Genomic DNA, 16,476 nt, shown 5'->3' on the forward strand with positions numbered 1-16,476 from the left:
CCCTCGAGGGAATACGTCCCTGGTCTCCACGATCGGGACCAGCCAGTCCACACTGCCGACCCCTGAAAGGCGGTCTCAGCTGCTCGGTCAGCGAGAAAAAAGGCCGGCGAGGTCCTTGTCCTGCAGGCCACATCGAAGACAAAAAACTCCGGTTAGTGGCCTCAGGTGTAAGGCTGCTCCGCATTGGCAGCGCGGGACCATTCCTATTATTATTACGTAGTCTTGTTTCTTTCTGGGAGAAAACACCTGGGAGAGTTGGGCTGGCCCCGCAAGGCGCTTCGAGACACGAGTCCTCTGTAACGCCGCAGCCTACGCCAGCGTTCGACCCGGACGTCTCATTGAGGCCCGACTCGCATTTTTAGTTTTCAGATTCGCCACTTTTTGGTGTCAGAATTTAAAACAAAAATTCCAATTTCTCTATTTCAGAAGCTCTTTCTGTCCAGGAAAACCGAAGCAGGAGAGACGTCAGGTTTTTGAATTATTGGTCTCTTCTGGCGTCCACAGTATCTACATCCAGCGAGCAGGGACCGTGAGTCGAAAGCGACGACGCGGATGCTCAGGCCACTGTTCCCGGCGCGCAGCCGCAGCTGGCCCTCGCTCCCGCCCCCGCCCCCGCCTGGAGTCAGACGTGGAAGTTGCTGGCTGACTGGGCTTGCGAGGAGACCGCCTCGGAGCTGCAGCCGAAGGCCAAGGAGTCACTGAAGATCGGCGAGGGAAGACAGGGGGTTCATCATGGGTGAGGGGTTCGAGAAGGGCACCTGGGCGCACTCGAGGGGGCCGCGGCCGAGGACTGGGGTGCAGAGGAGGAGAGGGGCCGGCCAGGGAACCCTAGAGTAGCCAGCTCCTCAGGGGGCGGGTCGCGGAGGACTTGACTCACTTTGGATCTTCATCTGTAGGGGTGGATCCGGCCTCTCGCGTTCTCCTCCGCCCTCTCTCGTTTCTCCTTCATTCCCGCGGGGTCTGGGGACCCAGACAGCGCGGGTCTGCAGAGCGTGGGTTCGAGTTCTTTCCCCTTATCATGAAGTTTTTCCTCATTCCCAGTTCCACTTGCTGGGCAGAGTTGTTCCTGCGGAGGCTGGCAACCCGTCATTCGCAGGTTCGCTGAGGTTTTTTGGTGAAAGATGAGCTGCGGCCGCAGAGTGGAAGCTTAATTATTCTCTTTACCGGGGGCGCTGGGACGGCGTCAGTTTGAAAAATCCGAGAGCAGGTGTTGCTTATGTTGTTTTATGGCCAGTTTGGCATTTGTCTGCTAATCTGCTGTAGCGTTTCATGTAATAATACGGGTATTTCTAGTCGGTAAATGAAATTTTATTCTCAATTCTTGGCCCGCTGATTGAGGGAACTGCATTCTCACAAGCATCAGGTAACACCCTCGCCCCGCTAGAGCCCAAATGAGGGTGCACATTCTTTAACTCGTTTCCCACCCTCCAAATGAAGGTGCAGATTCTTTGGCTCGGTTAAATCCCTCCACACTTTTCTGGGAGCATACTTCTTGCTCCCAAGCATCGCAGGCGCTGTCCTGTCTTCCATAACCCCCTTCAGTTTTGTTCCGCCTCTCTTCTACCTGTAAATGGTAGAAAGGACTTTGTTAAGTCACACCCGTTCTGTTGAACTTTCCCAAGGTTCTCTAGCCCATGGTGGTGTTCGTTTTTCAACTCGCAGCTCTTAGTTATGCCATGTCTTTGCCAAATAACAGTGTGGCATCACTTCTGATGTTAACTATTTTTTTTGTATGGTTAATGTAACTTGTTTTTAATCTTCTCTAATGGCTCTGGAGGGGAAAAGGACTGTGCTTTTGTACTACACAATTATGGTGTACAGGAAGCTTTCTGGGAATATTTTGTGATGTGTTGGATAGAGCTTTATTATTTTTAAAAATGGATTTCTGTCAAAAATAGTTATTGTTTTCAGCTTCTTTCTCAATTTCTAGTTATTTCTAGTTATATTACTAGTTATACTGCTTGGTGGAGAACTCTGATTGAAGTTGGTTATAGTGGTACTGCTGCTGTACAATACTTTTCCTGTGCAAGGATTATATTGTCCCACTATCCTCCTTACTGGTCCCTTGGTTTTTAGTGGTAATGAAGGGATCATGCTAAAATATTCCTATTCTGCTGATTAGAAAATGAGATTCCCAAAGGCCGCGGTCATATTTCTCTTATTGTTTGGTTTATCTTCTGTGCCTGCATGACATAATATTTAGGACATAGTAACATAACTGATTACTTGTTTGATATTGAATAATATATTTCATTGGGAGGAAAAATATGCACCTACGCATCCAGGAAATTATAATATTTAATTTGGTATATAGCTCTCAAAGGACAAGGTTAGATGTTTTGTGTACCTAGTTCACAAAGTGACATTGTGTATGTTTTTTCTTATGTTATTTTTTAGGTGGCTTTTTCTCAAGTATATTTTCCAGTCTATTTGGAACTCGAGAAATGAGGATTTTAATTTTGGGATTAGATGGAGCAGGAAAAACCACAATTTTGTACAGATTACAAGTTGGAGAAGTTGTTACTACTATACCTAGTAAGTGTTGGTATGATGAACTAATTGTAGGGGCTTTCTGGTCTCCATCTAACATAACTATTTCTTTCTTTCTTTTTTTTTTTTTGTCTTAGTAGAGATCAGGTATCACTATGTTGCCCAAGCTGGTCTTAGACTCTTGGCCTCAAGTGATCCTCCTGCCTTGGCCTCCCAAAGTGCTGGGATTACAGGCATGAGCCACTATGCCAGGCCTATTTCTGAATAAATGAATTCATATGATAAAGTATTTGATAAAGTTTGTAAACTGCTAGTATGAACATAACATTGATAACACTTTTTCCATCAACTAAGAGGCAGCTTAGTGTAATTTAAGGATCGTTGTTCTGGTTTACGGCCGGGTTGGGCTGTTTATAGCTGTTTAAAAGCGGTTTTAAGTTACTAAATCTCACTGAGAGCCAGTATCTTTACTAATAAAATACATAAGATAACAAATACTCACTGGTTTTCAGGGGGAAATAAACAAAGTAGGTAAAAGTACCTTTAAAGAATTATATAAATGTTAAGTGATATTACATGTGAAGTGCCTTTTTTTCTGTATTTGTTACTATTTTAATTAAGATTAGTTTACCTTAGGTAATTCTATTGATTACTTTTAAAGATCTGAGTTGTAGAGACTGAGTGTTGAAGTAATTTGGTACCTTAAAAATATCAACAGAAGGCCGGGCACAGTGGCTCACGCCTGTAATGGCAGCACTTTGGGAGGCCAAGGTGGGTGGATCACCTGAGGTCGAGAGTTCGAGACCAGACCGACCAACATGGAGAAACCCCATCTCTACTAAAAATACAAAATTAGCCAGGTGTGGTGGTGCATGCCTGTAATCCCAGCTACTCGGGAGGCTGAGGCAGGAGAATCGCTTGAACCCGGGAGGCAGAGGTTGTGGCGAGCCGAGATCACACCATTGCACTCCAGACTGGGCAACAAGAGCAAAACTCGGTCTCAAAATATGTATGTGTATATATGTATATACTTATTAAGAGAAGAAATACCTCAATTTTAATCAATTATTACTGTCTTACAAAAATATTCTCCAACAGTCTTATTTGATTGTATGAGAATACTGTTGTTATTTATACTTTTTCATTTGTTGCCCTGAATTTACTTGGAGAAGAGTAATACATTTAAATTAAAGAGTTCATACAGTTTGCTCAAGATTTTTTAAATTATGCCTCTAACGTTAGTCTGTCACTCAGGGTATTTCTGTATTGTTACTGTTTAAATTTATGGTCTAAAACAAAAGAGGCTAGCCTCAAAGAAGAGCGTTTTGAACCCTGTAATGTCTGTTATTCCTTTTTGCTACCTTCAGTAAATTTTAGTTCCCTTAGTTTTTGCTTCTCAAAATGACCCATCTCTGGGCGTCTCCTGCAGTGTACAGAGCAGCACAGTGGATAGTTTCAAGTTTCAGTGAGTGCTGCTTTACACCACACTCTTTTTTGAGACAGTGTCTTGCTTTTTTGCCCAGGCTGGAGTGCAGTGGTGCAATCGTAGCTCACTGCAGCCTCTACCTCTACCTCCTGGGCTCAAGTGATCTTCCCACCTCAGCCTCCCAAAGTGTTGGGATTACAGGCATGAGCCACTGCACCCGGTCTACACCTTTCTCTTGTCTTGCACATATAAATGATGTTTTTTACTATTGGTGAACATTGTGATTACATTCCTACCTAATTCTAAGGGAGACATCATGAACTTGCATTTTAGTTTTTTGCTCAAATTTGTCATAGTATTGTTATTTTTTAATTGTAATAGACATACTTGCCAAATATTCAAAGGTGTCACTTACCACTGCAAACTTAAATATAAAACAAAAGCTAATTGTCCAGTTATAGCTGGAAGTTATTTTTTATTTATTTATGTTTTTGAGACAGAGTCTCACTCTATTGCCCAGGCTGAAGTGCAGTGGCACGATCTCGGCTCACTGCAACCTGTGCCTCCCAGGTTCAAGCGATTCTCATGCGTCAGCCTCCAGACTAGCTGGGATTACAGGCATGTGCCACCACACCTGGCTACTTTTTGTATTTTTAGAAGAGATGGGGTTTCACAGTGTTGGCTAGGCTGGTCTCGAGCTTCTGACCTCAGGTGATCCACCCGCCTCGGCCTCCCAAAATGCTGGGATTACAGGTGTGAGACACCGCACCCAGCCATGGAAGTTATTTTTTACCTATTTTTCACCTAAGAAGGATGGCAGAGAAAAGGGATGGGACACCTGCCCTTTGACCATCCAGCCATGACCTTATTACAAGTGAGTTCTTGAGGATGTCTGCAGATGGGCTGTGAGATTGAAAGCTGTAGCCATGGCTGTGTCCATGCTGAAGTTTAGGACTGAAGTTTAGCTTCTCTTCCTTTTGGTCTGTTTATTTGCTGCCAGCCAAAATTCTGCTTTTTATAGTACATCCACAACTGTACTTTATAAATACAGCTTTCAAACACTTTTAACTACTCTATTATGAGGGGAGTTTAATATAATAGGATTTCCATTGAGCTAAAAATTATGCTTTCCTTTTTCTTTTTTTAATTCTTTTTTTAATTTATTTGAGCTAAAATTATATACTTTATTTGCAGAACTGCTGGCTTTTTAAAAATATCCTGAAGATGGTATTGATCTTGCTAGTTGATGTTTTGTGCACACACCTGCACATGTGTGGGGGAGCAGAGCATACTATTTCATCTTAAATGGTATAAAATCTCAACCAATAATGTGATTCAACAATTACCATTTCTTTTTAACTCAAATCCTAAGACAAATTATATAAATATATTTTTTAAACTCTAATAACAGTTACCATTAATTGCTGTAACTCAATTAGGATATTTTGAAGGTGGAATGTATTAGTCTACACATACCACTGATTTGATTTCTCTTCCAGCCATTGGATTTAATGTAGAGACGGTGACGTACAAAAACCTTAAATTCCAAGTCTGGGATTTAGGAGGACAGACAAGTATCAGGTATGGTACAAAGACCAGTTTATTTGGTAGTATTTGACATTTATTGGTTCTTTTAAGGGTTAACATCAGTAAACCTGAATATGTGTTCTATTGTAATTTAAATGGAGCCACCTAGTTTAAAATGAGATAAAATTTGGAACTATTTCCTTAGAGCATCCATTGAGTTAAAACTTAAGGAAGCCCAGTTTTCCAGATACCTGTTTAATGAAAATGTTTTCATGAAAATCTCAAGACCTTATTACTTCAGCTATTCTCAACTAGAAAGGACCCTCCATGTAGTTCTTGTCAGTCTCTCCTCTCTGAAACACATTGTTTTGGAATTCATTAAAGTACCTTGCAGGCATCCCATTTAGGGCTAATATAAAAATAAATGCCATTGGCTAGGCTTGGTGGCTCATGCCTGTAATCCCAGCACTTTGGGAGGCCGAGGTGGGCGGATCATCAGGTCAGGAGTTGGAGACCAGCCTGACCAATATGTTGAAACCTCGTCTCTACTAAAAATACAGAAATTAGCTGGGCATGGTGGTGTGTGCCTGTAATTCCAGCTACCTGGGAGGCTGAGGCAGGAGAATTGCTTGTACTGTGACTTGGGAGCTGGAGGTTGCAGTGAGCTGAGATCACACCACTGCACTCCAGCCTGGGCTACAGAGTGAGACTCTGTCTCAAAAAAAAAAATGAATAAATAAAAAATAAATGCCTTCTGCAGTTCAGGTCTTCTGCTTAGCATTTTGGGCTTGACATGGCAACAACGAATGTTTGGTGACCATCAGTAGTTGCTCACGATAGTACCATCTTAAAAGATTAGTAATGTATTCTCCAAACATTCTGACTTCTTTTGACTCATTTCTTGAATCACGTTTTTTTTTTTTTTAAATTGTGCAGCCTCCCAAGCCAGAGTAGGCTTTTTGAATCACTTTTGAGTTTATTTATAATTTTAGCCATTTCTACTGCTTGATGTCAGTGATTACTTTCATGACTGTTAAATAAAATCACATTTAAAAAGTTTATTTCTCTTAAGGGGTGCCTAGTTAAAGGTTTGTTTAAGAAGATGTAATGATCAGGTCTGTGTACAACTTTTCTATCAGTATATTTAGTGATTTCATAGATTATAAGTAAATTTTGTCAGCCTGAAGTCTGAATTCATTTTGGAACTCCCTGGTCCTGTGATTCAATGTTTATCAACATTCTTTTTTTTTTCTTTTTTTTGAGATGGAGTTTCACTCTTGTTGCCCAGGCTGGAGTGCAATGGCACCAGCGGCTCACTGGAACCGCTGCCTTCCTGGTTGAAGTGATTTTCCTGCCTCAGCCTCCCGAGTAGCTGGGATTACAGGCACTTGCCACCATGTCCAGCTAATTTTGTATTTTTAGTGGAGACAGGGTTTCTCCATGTTGTTCAGGCTGGTCTCGAACTCCCGACCTCAGATGATCTGCCCGCTTCAGCCTCCCAAAATGCTGGGATTACAGGTGTGAGCCACCGTGCCCAGCCAATGTTTATCAACATTCTTTTGACTCCATCACATCTGAGGGATGTGGTACATATATCCACCAGAAACAGTAAATCATTAAGGCATTAATTCTAACGTATGTGGGACAGAATTGGCAATTGATATGTCAGTTGCGTCTTTAAAACAATAACAGGCCGGGCGCGGTGGCTCAAGCTTGTAATCCCAGCACTTTGGGAGGCCGAGGCGGGCGGATCACGAGGTCAGGAGATCGAGACCACGGTGAAACCCCGTCTCTACCAAAAATACAAAAAATTAGCCGGGCGTGGTGGCGGGCGCCTGTAGTCCCAGCTACTCGGAGAGGCTGAGGCAGGAGAATGGCGTGAGCCCGGGAGGCGGAGGTTGCAGTGAGCCGAGATCGCGCCACTGCACTCCAGCCTGGGCGACAGAGCAAGACTCCGTCTCAAAAAAAAAAAAAAAATAAATAAATAAATATAAAAATAAAAATAAAACAATAACAATATGTTCTCCCCTTTTGAATTTTCTCTAGGCCATACTGGAGGTGTTACTATTCAAACACAGATGCAGTCATTTATGTAGTAGACAGTTGTGACCGAGACCGAATTGGCATTTCCAAATCAGAGTTAGTTGCCATGTTGGAGGTAAGAAAACGTAACCACTTTAAAATGTGGGGAAGTCTTTTACATTTGCTTACTATTTCCGGTACATATTATTACATTGAAGAATAATTAAAAAGAATGCAGGGGTTGTTCCCTCCATCCTTTTAATATTATTTTCTTTTATGCAAATTGTTTTCTATTCCAAAAATACAGTTGAGGAGAGGGTTGGAGACAAAACAACAACAAAAACTATCCTTGTAACTTCCTCTTCCTTTAAGCCAGATTGCTTGATTTTCCAGGAGGTTCAGAGCTCACTTAAACAAAAGCATCTATTCTAAGTCACTTCTTTGATGTGACTTTTAAAATATGTCTTTTTATTTTTAGCTGTTTTAGAAGGATTCAAGTTCAGAGAAATATATATTTCTGGGTTACTGGGGGCCTCACGTTTATCGTTTTTTTACCCTTCCCAGTGTTTACAGTGCTTTAGCTACACAGACCTTCTTTCTGTTCTTTGGACACAAGCTTGCACACCTGGCTTAGGGCCTTTTGTACTTGCTGATCCTTCTGCTTGGAATACTATTCTCCAGCATCTTTGCATGGCTGCCTTCCTTCCCACATCTCTTCCCCAGAAGTCTCATTTATTCTCTAATCCTTTACCCTTCTTTATTCTTTATACCAATATTGTTTCTTTTTTTTCTTTTTCTTTTTCTTTTTTTTTTTTTGTAGAGATGGGGTCTAGCTATGTTGCCCAGGCTGGTCCCAAACTCCTGTCCTCAGGTGATCCTCCTGCCTCCGCCTCCTGGTGTTGGGATTACAGGTGTGAGCCATTGCACCCCACTTACTGTTTTTTTACATTATTTTCAAATGTATTTGTTGGCTGGGCGTGGTGGCTCATGCCTGTAATCCCAGCACTTTGGGAGGCCAAGGCGGGCAGGTCACCAGAGATCATCAGGAGTTTGAGACCAGCCTGTCCAACATGGTGAAATCTCATCTCTACTAAAAGTACAAGAAAATTAGCCGGGCATGGTGGTGTGTGCCTGTAATCCCAGCTACTCGGGAGGCTGAGGCAGGAGAGTCGCTTGAACCCGGGAGGCAGAGGTTGCAGTGAGCCGAGATCGTGCCCCTGCGCTACAGCCTGGGTGACAGAGTGAGACTCCATCTTAAAAAATAAAAATTAAAAAAATATATATTTGTTTACTTATGTATCTCTCCCTCTAAAATTAAGTTCTTTGAGTTTACCCTGATAGGTGGAACAATGTATAGCACTTAATTAAGAATTCAATACATCTTATTCACTGAAGTTAATAAGATCATATATTGGCTAACTGATCAAATTCAGAGGATGAATTAAATAATCCGTTTTTAAAAAATGAAAAAATAATCAAATGTACTATGATAATAAAATTGCCCTTGCTCTGGAAAATTAGATGGATAAGTTTCTTTCTCTTGTCAAAAACTGGATTCTGAATTGTTTAAGCAAGGGATGTTTAAATATAAGTTCTAGGCCAGTTGGTACCTAGGTAAAAGCATCCTCAGATGAGGGGACTATGGACTTTTGATTTTTTTTTTTTTTTTTCAGACAGAGTCTTGCTCTGTCGCCCAGGCTAGAGGGCAGTGGCGTGATCACTCACTGCAATTTTCGCCTCCCAGGTTCAAGTGATTCTTCTGTTTCAGCCTTCTGAGTAGCTGGGACTATAGGCTTCTGCCACCACACCCGGCTAATTTTTGTATTTGTGGCAGAGACAGGGTTTCACCATGTTGGCCAGGCTGGTCTCAAACTCCTGACCTCAGCAGTTTGCCCGCCTCCTGATCTGCCCGCCTTGGCCTCGCGAAGTACTGGGATTACAGGCACGAGCCACCGCACTCAGCCCAGGACTTTTGATTCCTTGAACTACTGACTTCTTAATGGCTTCCAGGTTATAAATTGCAGACTTAATAGTTTTAAACATTTGGTTAATTTTTTTTTTTTTTTACATCATAGCATTATATTTATTATAAGAGCTTCTTAGACCAAATTTAAATGTAAGGATAAGGTTTAATTGCCTTGGGTATAATGGGTTTTTTAAAGAACAGCTTTATTTAGGTATAATTCACATGATATAACGTATTTCTATCATATAAAGTATTGCTTAAAAGGAATGGATTATTGACTTCAGTTTACAATTCTGGAGTTGTGCAGGATTGTTGTTACTTGCATTGTTAGGATTTCACTTATAAAGTCTTACAGAGAAAGAAGTAAAAGTTGGATTCTTTCTTTAGGAAGTCACTTTTAATTCATCAGTAAATACCATGTTATGTTAAGTATGGGCCAAGTACGAGTCAGGACTGTTATTGTTAAAACATACAGACACAGGCCAGGTGTGGTGGCTCATGCCTGTAATCCCAGCACTTTGGGAGGCCGAGGCAGGCAGATCACTTCAGGTCAGGAGTTTGAGACCAGCCTGGCCACCCATATCTATTAAAATACAAAAATTAGCCGGGTGTAGTGGCGCATGCCTGTAATCCCAGCTACATGGGAGGCTGAGGCAGGAGAATCACTTGAACCCAGGAGGCGGAGGTTGCAGTGAGCTGAGATCGTGCTACTGCACTCCAACCTGAGTGATAGAGTGAGACTCCATCTCAAAACAAACAAACAAAAAATATAGACACAAAAGCAGTTTAGGTTTCAACTTTTTTTTTTTTTTTTGAGACGGAGTTGCCCAGGCTGGAGTGCAGTGGCGCAATCTCGACTCACTGCAGCCTCCGCCTCCCGGATTCAAGCAATTCTCCTGCCTCAGCCTCCTGAGTAGCTGGTATTGCAAGCACACACCACCACACCTGGCTAATTTTTGTAATTTTAGTAGAGACGGGGTTTCACCATGTTGGTCAGGCTGGTCTTGAACTCCTGACCTGGTGATCCACCCACCTCAGCCTTCCAAAGTGCTGGGATTACAGATGTGAGCCACCGTGCCTGGCCTTTCAACTTTCTTATACACAAAACTGAATTCTAAATGGGTAAATAATTAAATGTAAAAAATGAAAATTATAAGAACATATAAGAAATTCAAAAGATGAGATTTAATTATATTAATGTAAACAAAACTCCCCCAAAGCTCAGATATGGCAAATATAAACAAGATTATGATAAGAAACCAGGCCTAACCAGAAACCAATGACTAAGGATTAGTGATCTTAATCATAGCAAGATCTTTTGCAAAATGAGCAAAAGGCAATTTATAGGGGAAAAACATTGCTAATAACATTTGCATTTGTTTTAAAGAGACAAGGTCAGCAGGGCGCGGTGGCTTATGCCTGTAATCCCAGCACTTTGGGAGGCCGAGGTGGGTGGATCACGAGGTCAGGAGTTCGAGACCAGCCTGACCAACATGGTGAAACCTCATCTCTACTAAAAATACAAAAATTAACTGGGCGTGGCGGCGGGCACCTGTAGTCCCAGCTACTCAGGAGGCTGAGGCAGGAGAATCACTTGAACCCGGGATGCGGAGGCTGCAGTGAACCAAGATTGCCCCACTGCAACTCCAGCCTGGGCAACAGAGTGAGACAGTGTCTTAAAAAAAGGAAAAAGAAGACAGGGTCTCCCTCTGTCCCCTAGGCTGGAGTGCAGTGGCACAACCAAAGCTTATTATAACCTTGAGCTCCTCTCTCTGCTTCCTTTTTTGTTTGTTTTTTAAAAAATTTTTTGTAGAGACCCCTGTGTTCCTCAGGCTGGTCTCAAACTCCTGGACTTAAGCAATCCTCCTGCCTCAGCCCATTTGCATTTCGAATACCCTACTAATATATAATGAGATGCTATGTTTGGAAAAGTAAATAATTCCCAACTCTACAAAGGCTGCATTGAAGATGAAGACTTTTATACACTGTTGGTAGGGTAACCTTTCTGGAAAGCTGTTCATGCATGTATTCAGTTTATCAAAGCCTGAAAAAAACTGTTCATACTTTGACTCCATTTTTAGAATATTGTGTTAAGGAAACAGACTCAAACAGAAATTTTTGTATAAAGACCCTGCCACTTGGGTTTATCCACTAGTTTAGTGGAAAGACTCTAATAAGAGTCTAATACTAGAAAATAGTTAACACAGTTTATGGTGCATGCATCCATAGTGTAGAGCATATTTAGCCATTTTTTTATTTTGAAAAAGTTGTTATAGTTTGGAGAAACATGATTTTAATTTTTAAGCAGGGTGTGGAACTATATATAACTGTGATCTTAAGTGTGTAAATGTATTTACTAAATAAACTCTTAAGCATCTGCAAAACAAAGTACTAGTAGAAAACACCCAAAATGTTAACAGTGATCATATTTGGGAGGTAGGATTATGGGTGAAACTTCTTTTCTTTATACTTCTCTGTATAATTTCTATATAATTTCATAATGTATAATGAATATAATATATTAATAATTATAAAATACACTTTTAAAATGTATTTTTGGACATTTTCTAAACTCGAGAGAGCACATTAGTTAAAAGAAATTAAATATTTTCAATTTCATTTAGGAAGAAGAGCTGAGAAAAGCCATTTTAGTGGTGTTTGCAAATAAACAGGACATGGAACAGGCCATGACCTCCTCAGAGATGGCAAATTCACTTGGGTTACCTGCCTTGAAGGACCGAAAATGGCAAATATTCAAAACGTCAGCAACCAAAGGCACCGGCCTTGATGAGGCAATGGAATGGCAAGTATCATGTTTCCAGAAGCCATCTGTGCATTTGTGTGTGCTTGCAGCTATGCACGTCCACGTGTAATTTTTCTCCAGTGTTGAGGATGAAACTTTGATTTACTTAACAGCTTATTTCATAAGTTCCTCCAGCGTTTTCTCCCACTGGTCTTCAGGTGCATCTGTCTTCTTCTCAATCACACTTACCTGATTACAGTTACTTACATAAGCAAATTCTTTGCCAATTTTTAGCCTTTTCCCTGCCTCACCTCACCCTCCAATTCCTTATCCTTCAGGAATTAGCTTAAGGCTCTCTTCTGAAGAGCTTTTCCTAATGTATCTGTATTCCTACTGCCTAATCACTCAAAGTTAGATGCCTTTGTCACAGATTAGTGACATAGTACTTGTTTTGCTGTCTTGTAATTGTTTGATTTGTTCATCTACTCATTAGATAATCACCTCCTTGAGGATCGAGACTAGTTTCACCTCTGAGTCATCCATATGTAGCCCAGAAGTAGTAGTAGCTTGGAAAATAGATATTTGGTCTTTTTTGAATTTTTCATTCAAATCATGGACAAATTCAAAGCTTAAAGGAACCTTATGGATATCTAGTACATAACCTCATCTGTGTTAGCTGTCATCATTTTAAGTACTTTGGAATCTACCTCCAATACAAAGTTTATTATAGATGATCATGCTTTATACCTGAAAATTAATTTTATGAAACAGTTCATTTTCTCTTTACAGGTTAGTTGAAACATTAAAAAGCAGACAGTAATTCAGTCCATTCTTCTCCCCTGAAATGAAGACTACATCACCTCTCTCCCTTTGGAAACAGTCAAGTGTACTTCACACTACTACATGTTAAAACTATATGATTATTGGCATATACTGACTGACTGCAATGTTTGTAGTAAATAGGGAAAATAAGTATTTAGTTGGAGGGATAATTCAATCAAATCACCTGAATGTTCTATGTAATGTAAAATATTCTTTTCTTTGCTTTCTTGTGTTAAGGTATATATTCTATTTGTATGGAATTCTTACTCAAATACAGTTCTATTAAAGAGTGTACTCCTATTGGATGAAAAAAACCTATTTTTGAATAGTAGTTGCAGCTTGTTTGTATAAATACTAAAAAATATCTTAACAGATTTTTTCCCCTTAAAATGAATTATCTTTCCAAAGATTAGATCAGTATGAGAGTAGGTGAGGAACATAGTTTGTATAATATAATCTCTATTTGCTAACCTGACCACTTTTTATTAAGCTGTTTTGGTTATAGGCATGAATATTATTTTGATGGTTAACTTCATTGACTTATCTGTAATTGTCATTTTATAGTACTTTATAGTTGTCAAAAAAAAATCTTACATATATTGATCTAGTTGATCGGTACAGGAAGCTTGTGAAGTAGGTAGGACAGGTTATGATGTCTTCACTGTATGGACATGGACCCAGTGTTCTAATAGGTTGGCTTGCCCAAAGTCACCTGCTAGCTGGTAAGGTAGGAATAGGGCTCAAAGTAAAACTTTTGGTTCAGAAGCTTGACTCATAAACTATATTATATATTCCCAAAAATGTCAGTATTGACAACACAGTCTAACTCTTAAATAAAATTATGCTAATTAGTTACATTCAAAATAATGTCTATAAACTTATTTGTCTATACTAGTAGAAGTGATCAGTGACATACTATAAATAATCCTAAATGGTTATATTTGATGGAATTCATAACACTTGAAAGAGAAAATTTCACATTAAAGGAAGGTTTAAAAATCTATTTTCAGATTATAAAAGGTGTCTTTACTGGTTTTCATTCCTTTACATGTAATTGGACATGTAAACTTGTTAAAAATCAAAATCTTACTGATTGTACAGGGAGAAATTAAGCATTCTGTTTTAAAAATTAGGCTTATTGCTAGACTGTACGTTTAAAAACAATTCATGTTCAAAGGAGCTTTTCAAATTACCCAGTCCGCCACAGAATCAGCTAATGTGACAGAAGTAAATATAGTGCTTCATAATTGCTAAAAACAGGGTGAATTTCTTTCACTTAAGTTGGAAAACCAGCCTTTAAGAAATTAGGTGCTTGTAATGAGAGCTTAATACTATGGTTCCCCGCAGGTCTCAGAAACATGAATAGTTCCTTTCTTGGCCCTTACTGTCCTTCCAGTGTTGGCCTCTGGCCTCTTCCCCTCACATTTATGTTCATTCTCCGGGCTTGTATTCATTCTCTGCTGCTTTCTCCCTTCACCCGCGGGACTCTCACCCTTCTTGCTCATTCTCCAGCACCCATTCCTACTTTAGTCTCTTTGAAATCTTTTTTGGAGATTTTCCTTCAGCTACAAGTGTTCCAGTACAACAATATTACTCCTGAGGGGCAAAGACTTTTTCATATTTATGTCCCTAGTATCTGGTATGGCGCCTGGCATATGGCATTTCAGAATATGTTCATAGTTGAAATAGTAGGATAGATATTTGTCATCTTGACAAGTAGCCCTTTGCAATTTATACTTGAGTTCACTTCTGGTCAATGGCACATGGCTGGAAAATGCAGAAAACAAGTTCACTTACAGCCTGAGGTTCGTAAAGCTTGTACAGCTGCCTCTCGGCAGTTCAGGAAAACTGCAAAAAAGGGAAGTAAGGTCCTGTCAGGCAGACCTGGCATGTAGCTGCAGGCCATCTTGAATCCTAGGGCATGAAGTTGCCCCAAAGTTCAGCACTTGGTTAAGCCTGATCCCTCTGGTTTATCACAAAGAATAGGATGGGATAAAGAAAGTGGACACTTAAGTAAGTTATAAATTATATGGTCCTTGTCTAGCAGGAGACAACTGCACAGGTATGCTACCAGTGTTTGGATATTGATATATACATGGCAAATCTGAATATTGTTTTATGAGAGGCTTGGCAATGGGAAAAACACCAAACTTGAAATCAGAACATAGGTGCAAATGGCCACTCTAGTAGTTTCTTTTCTGTAAGATGGCACCTGGACAAATGATACTAAATGTTTCTTTCTGACATTCTATTTTATAACTGGCCTATGGTTGTGTTGTCTTGCATAAAAAAAAAAAATTTGAGAGTGGTAGAATTACTTCTATTATCTGAAATACCTGAGATGCACTTTAAACTGTTGAAATGTAAGCTCTGAGGGCGGGGACCGTATCTTATTTACTGTTAGTATCCCTTGCACCTAATGTGGTGCACCGGCACACAGTAGGCACTCAATAAATATTTATTGATTAAAAACAAAGACGTCTTCAATATCCCAGATATCTTTGTCCTTTCTGATCTTTGCCTTAGTATTTTGTTTTTTTATTTTTAAAAATTTTATGAAAGCAATACATGCATTTACTTTAAGTCACTTAGAATTAATTAAAATCAGTCTTCTAAGATGGCCCCCTTTTCATACATTACAAAGCCCTTAGAAGGGTGAGAACTCCCGTTTGAGATACACACTACATCAAAGCACAGATGCTGAAGTGAATGAACATTTGATTCCTATGCCACATGCTGTCATATTCTAAGCCCATAATTACAAATTATAAAGCATGGACTTTTTTTTTTTTTGAGATGGAGTCTCACTGTCACCCAGGCTGGAGTGCAGTGGCATGATCTCGGCTCACTGTAACCTCTGCCTCCCAGGTGCAAGCGATTCTCCTGGCTCAGCCTCCCGAGTAGCTGGGACTACAGGTGCCGCGCCACCACGCCCGGCTAATTTTTGTATTTTTAGTAGAGACGGTTTCATCATGTTGGCCAGGCTGGTCTTGAACTCCTGACCTCAAGTGATCCACTTGCCTTGGCCTCCCAAAGTGCTGGGATTACAGGTGTGAGCCACCGTGCCCAGCTCAAAGCATGGACTTTGAATCTTGATTGTACCATCTACATCGTGTATCACCCTTAGGGAAGTTACTTACTCTGAGTCTCAGTTTCTTCATCTGTAAAATAGGAGCCAATTGTAGGAATCGCTCAGGAATACTAGGATTAAACAACATGTATCCAAAGTGCCTGGCACATAGGGTGGATTTCCCACTATGCCCCCAAATATATGGGGCACTGAAGAGTATTTCTTCCACGTCAAGTATAGAGTGAGGCAAAAGATGCTATATGGTTGAACAACAGAAACAACTTGAGCCACCTCTAAATAAGTGTGGCTTATTACCATTTTAGTGTAAATAGTAAACCTTAAAAGTAAAGTTTCAAAGAAACCACTTGTTTTCTTTGTACTAATAACTTTGTATTAATGTGGTTTTGGCT

At 40.3% G+C, this 16,476-nt stretch overlaps 1 protein-coding gene across 1 annotated transcript; it reads left to right on the top strand.

The window, feature by feature from the left end:
• Positions 1-582: 582 nt before the first annotated feature.
• On the top strand, positions 583-15,486 carry ARL1 (ADP ribosylation factor like GTPase 1). Its single transcript, XM_032168896.2, has 6 exons — positions 583-736; positions 2,398-2,535; positions 5,416-5,497; positions 7,490-7,601; positions 12,056-12,234; positions 12,964-15,486. The coding sequence occupies exons 1-6, from the start codon at positions 733-735 to the stop codon at positions 12,992-12,994; spliced, it is 546 nt and encodes a 181-aa protein (XP_032024787.1). The 5' UTR covers positions 583-732; the 3' UTR covers positions 12,995-15,486.
• Positions 15,487-16,476: the final 990 nt, after the last annotated feature.

Source organism: Hylobates moloch, unplaced genomic scaffold, assembly GCF_009828535.3.
Source record: "Hylobates moloch isolate HMO894 unplaced genomic scaffold, HMol_V3 SCAFFOLD_12, whole genome shotgun sequence".
NCBI classification, from domain to species: domain Eukaryota; kingdom Metazoa; phylum Chordata; class Mammalia; order Primates; family Hylobatidae; genus Hylobates; species Hylobates moloch.

Coding starts and splice junctions, on each gene's coding strand:
- ARL1 (XM_032168896.2), top strand. Junction 7,602..12,055: donor AGTTAGTTGCCATGTTGGAG/GTAAGAAAACGT, acceptor AATTTCATTTAG/GAAGAAGAGCTGAGAAAAGC. Junction 12,235..12,963: donor CTTGATGAGGCAATGGAATG/GCAAGTATCATG, acceptor TTCTCTTTACAG/GTTAGTTGAAACATTAAAAA.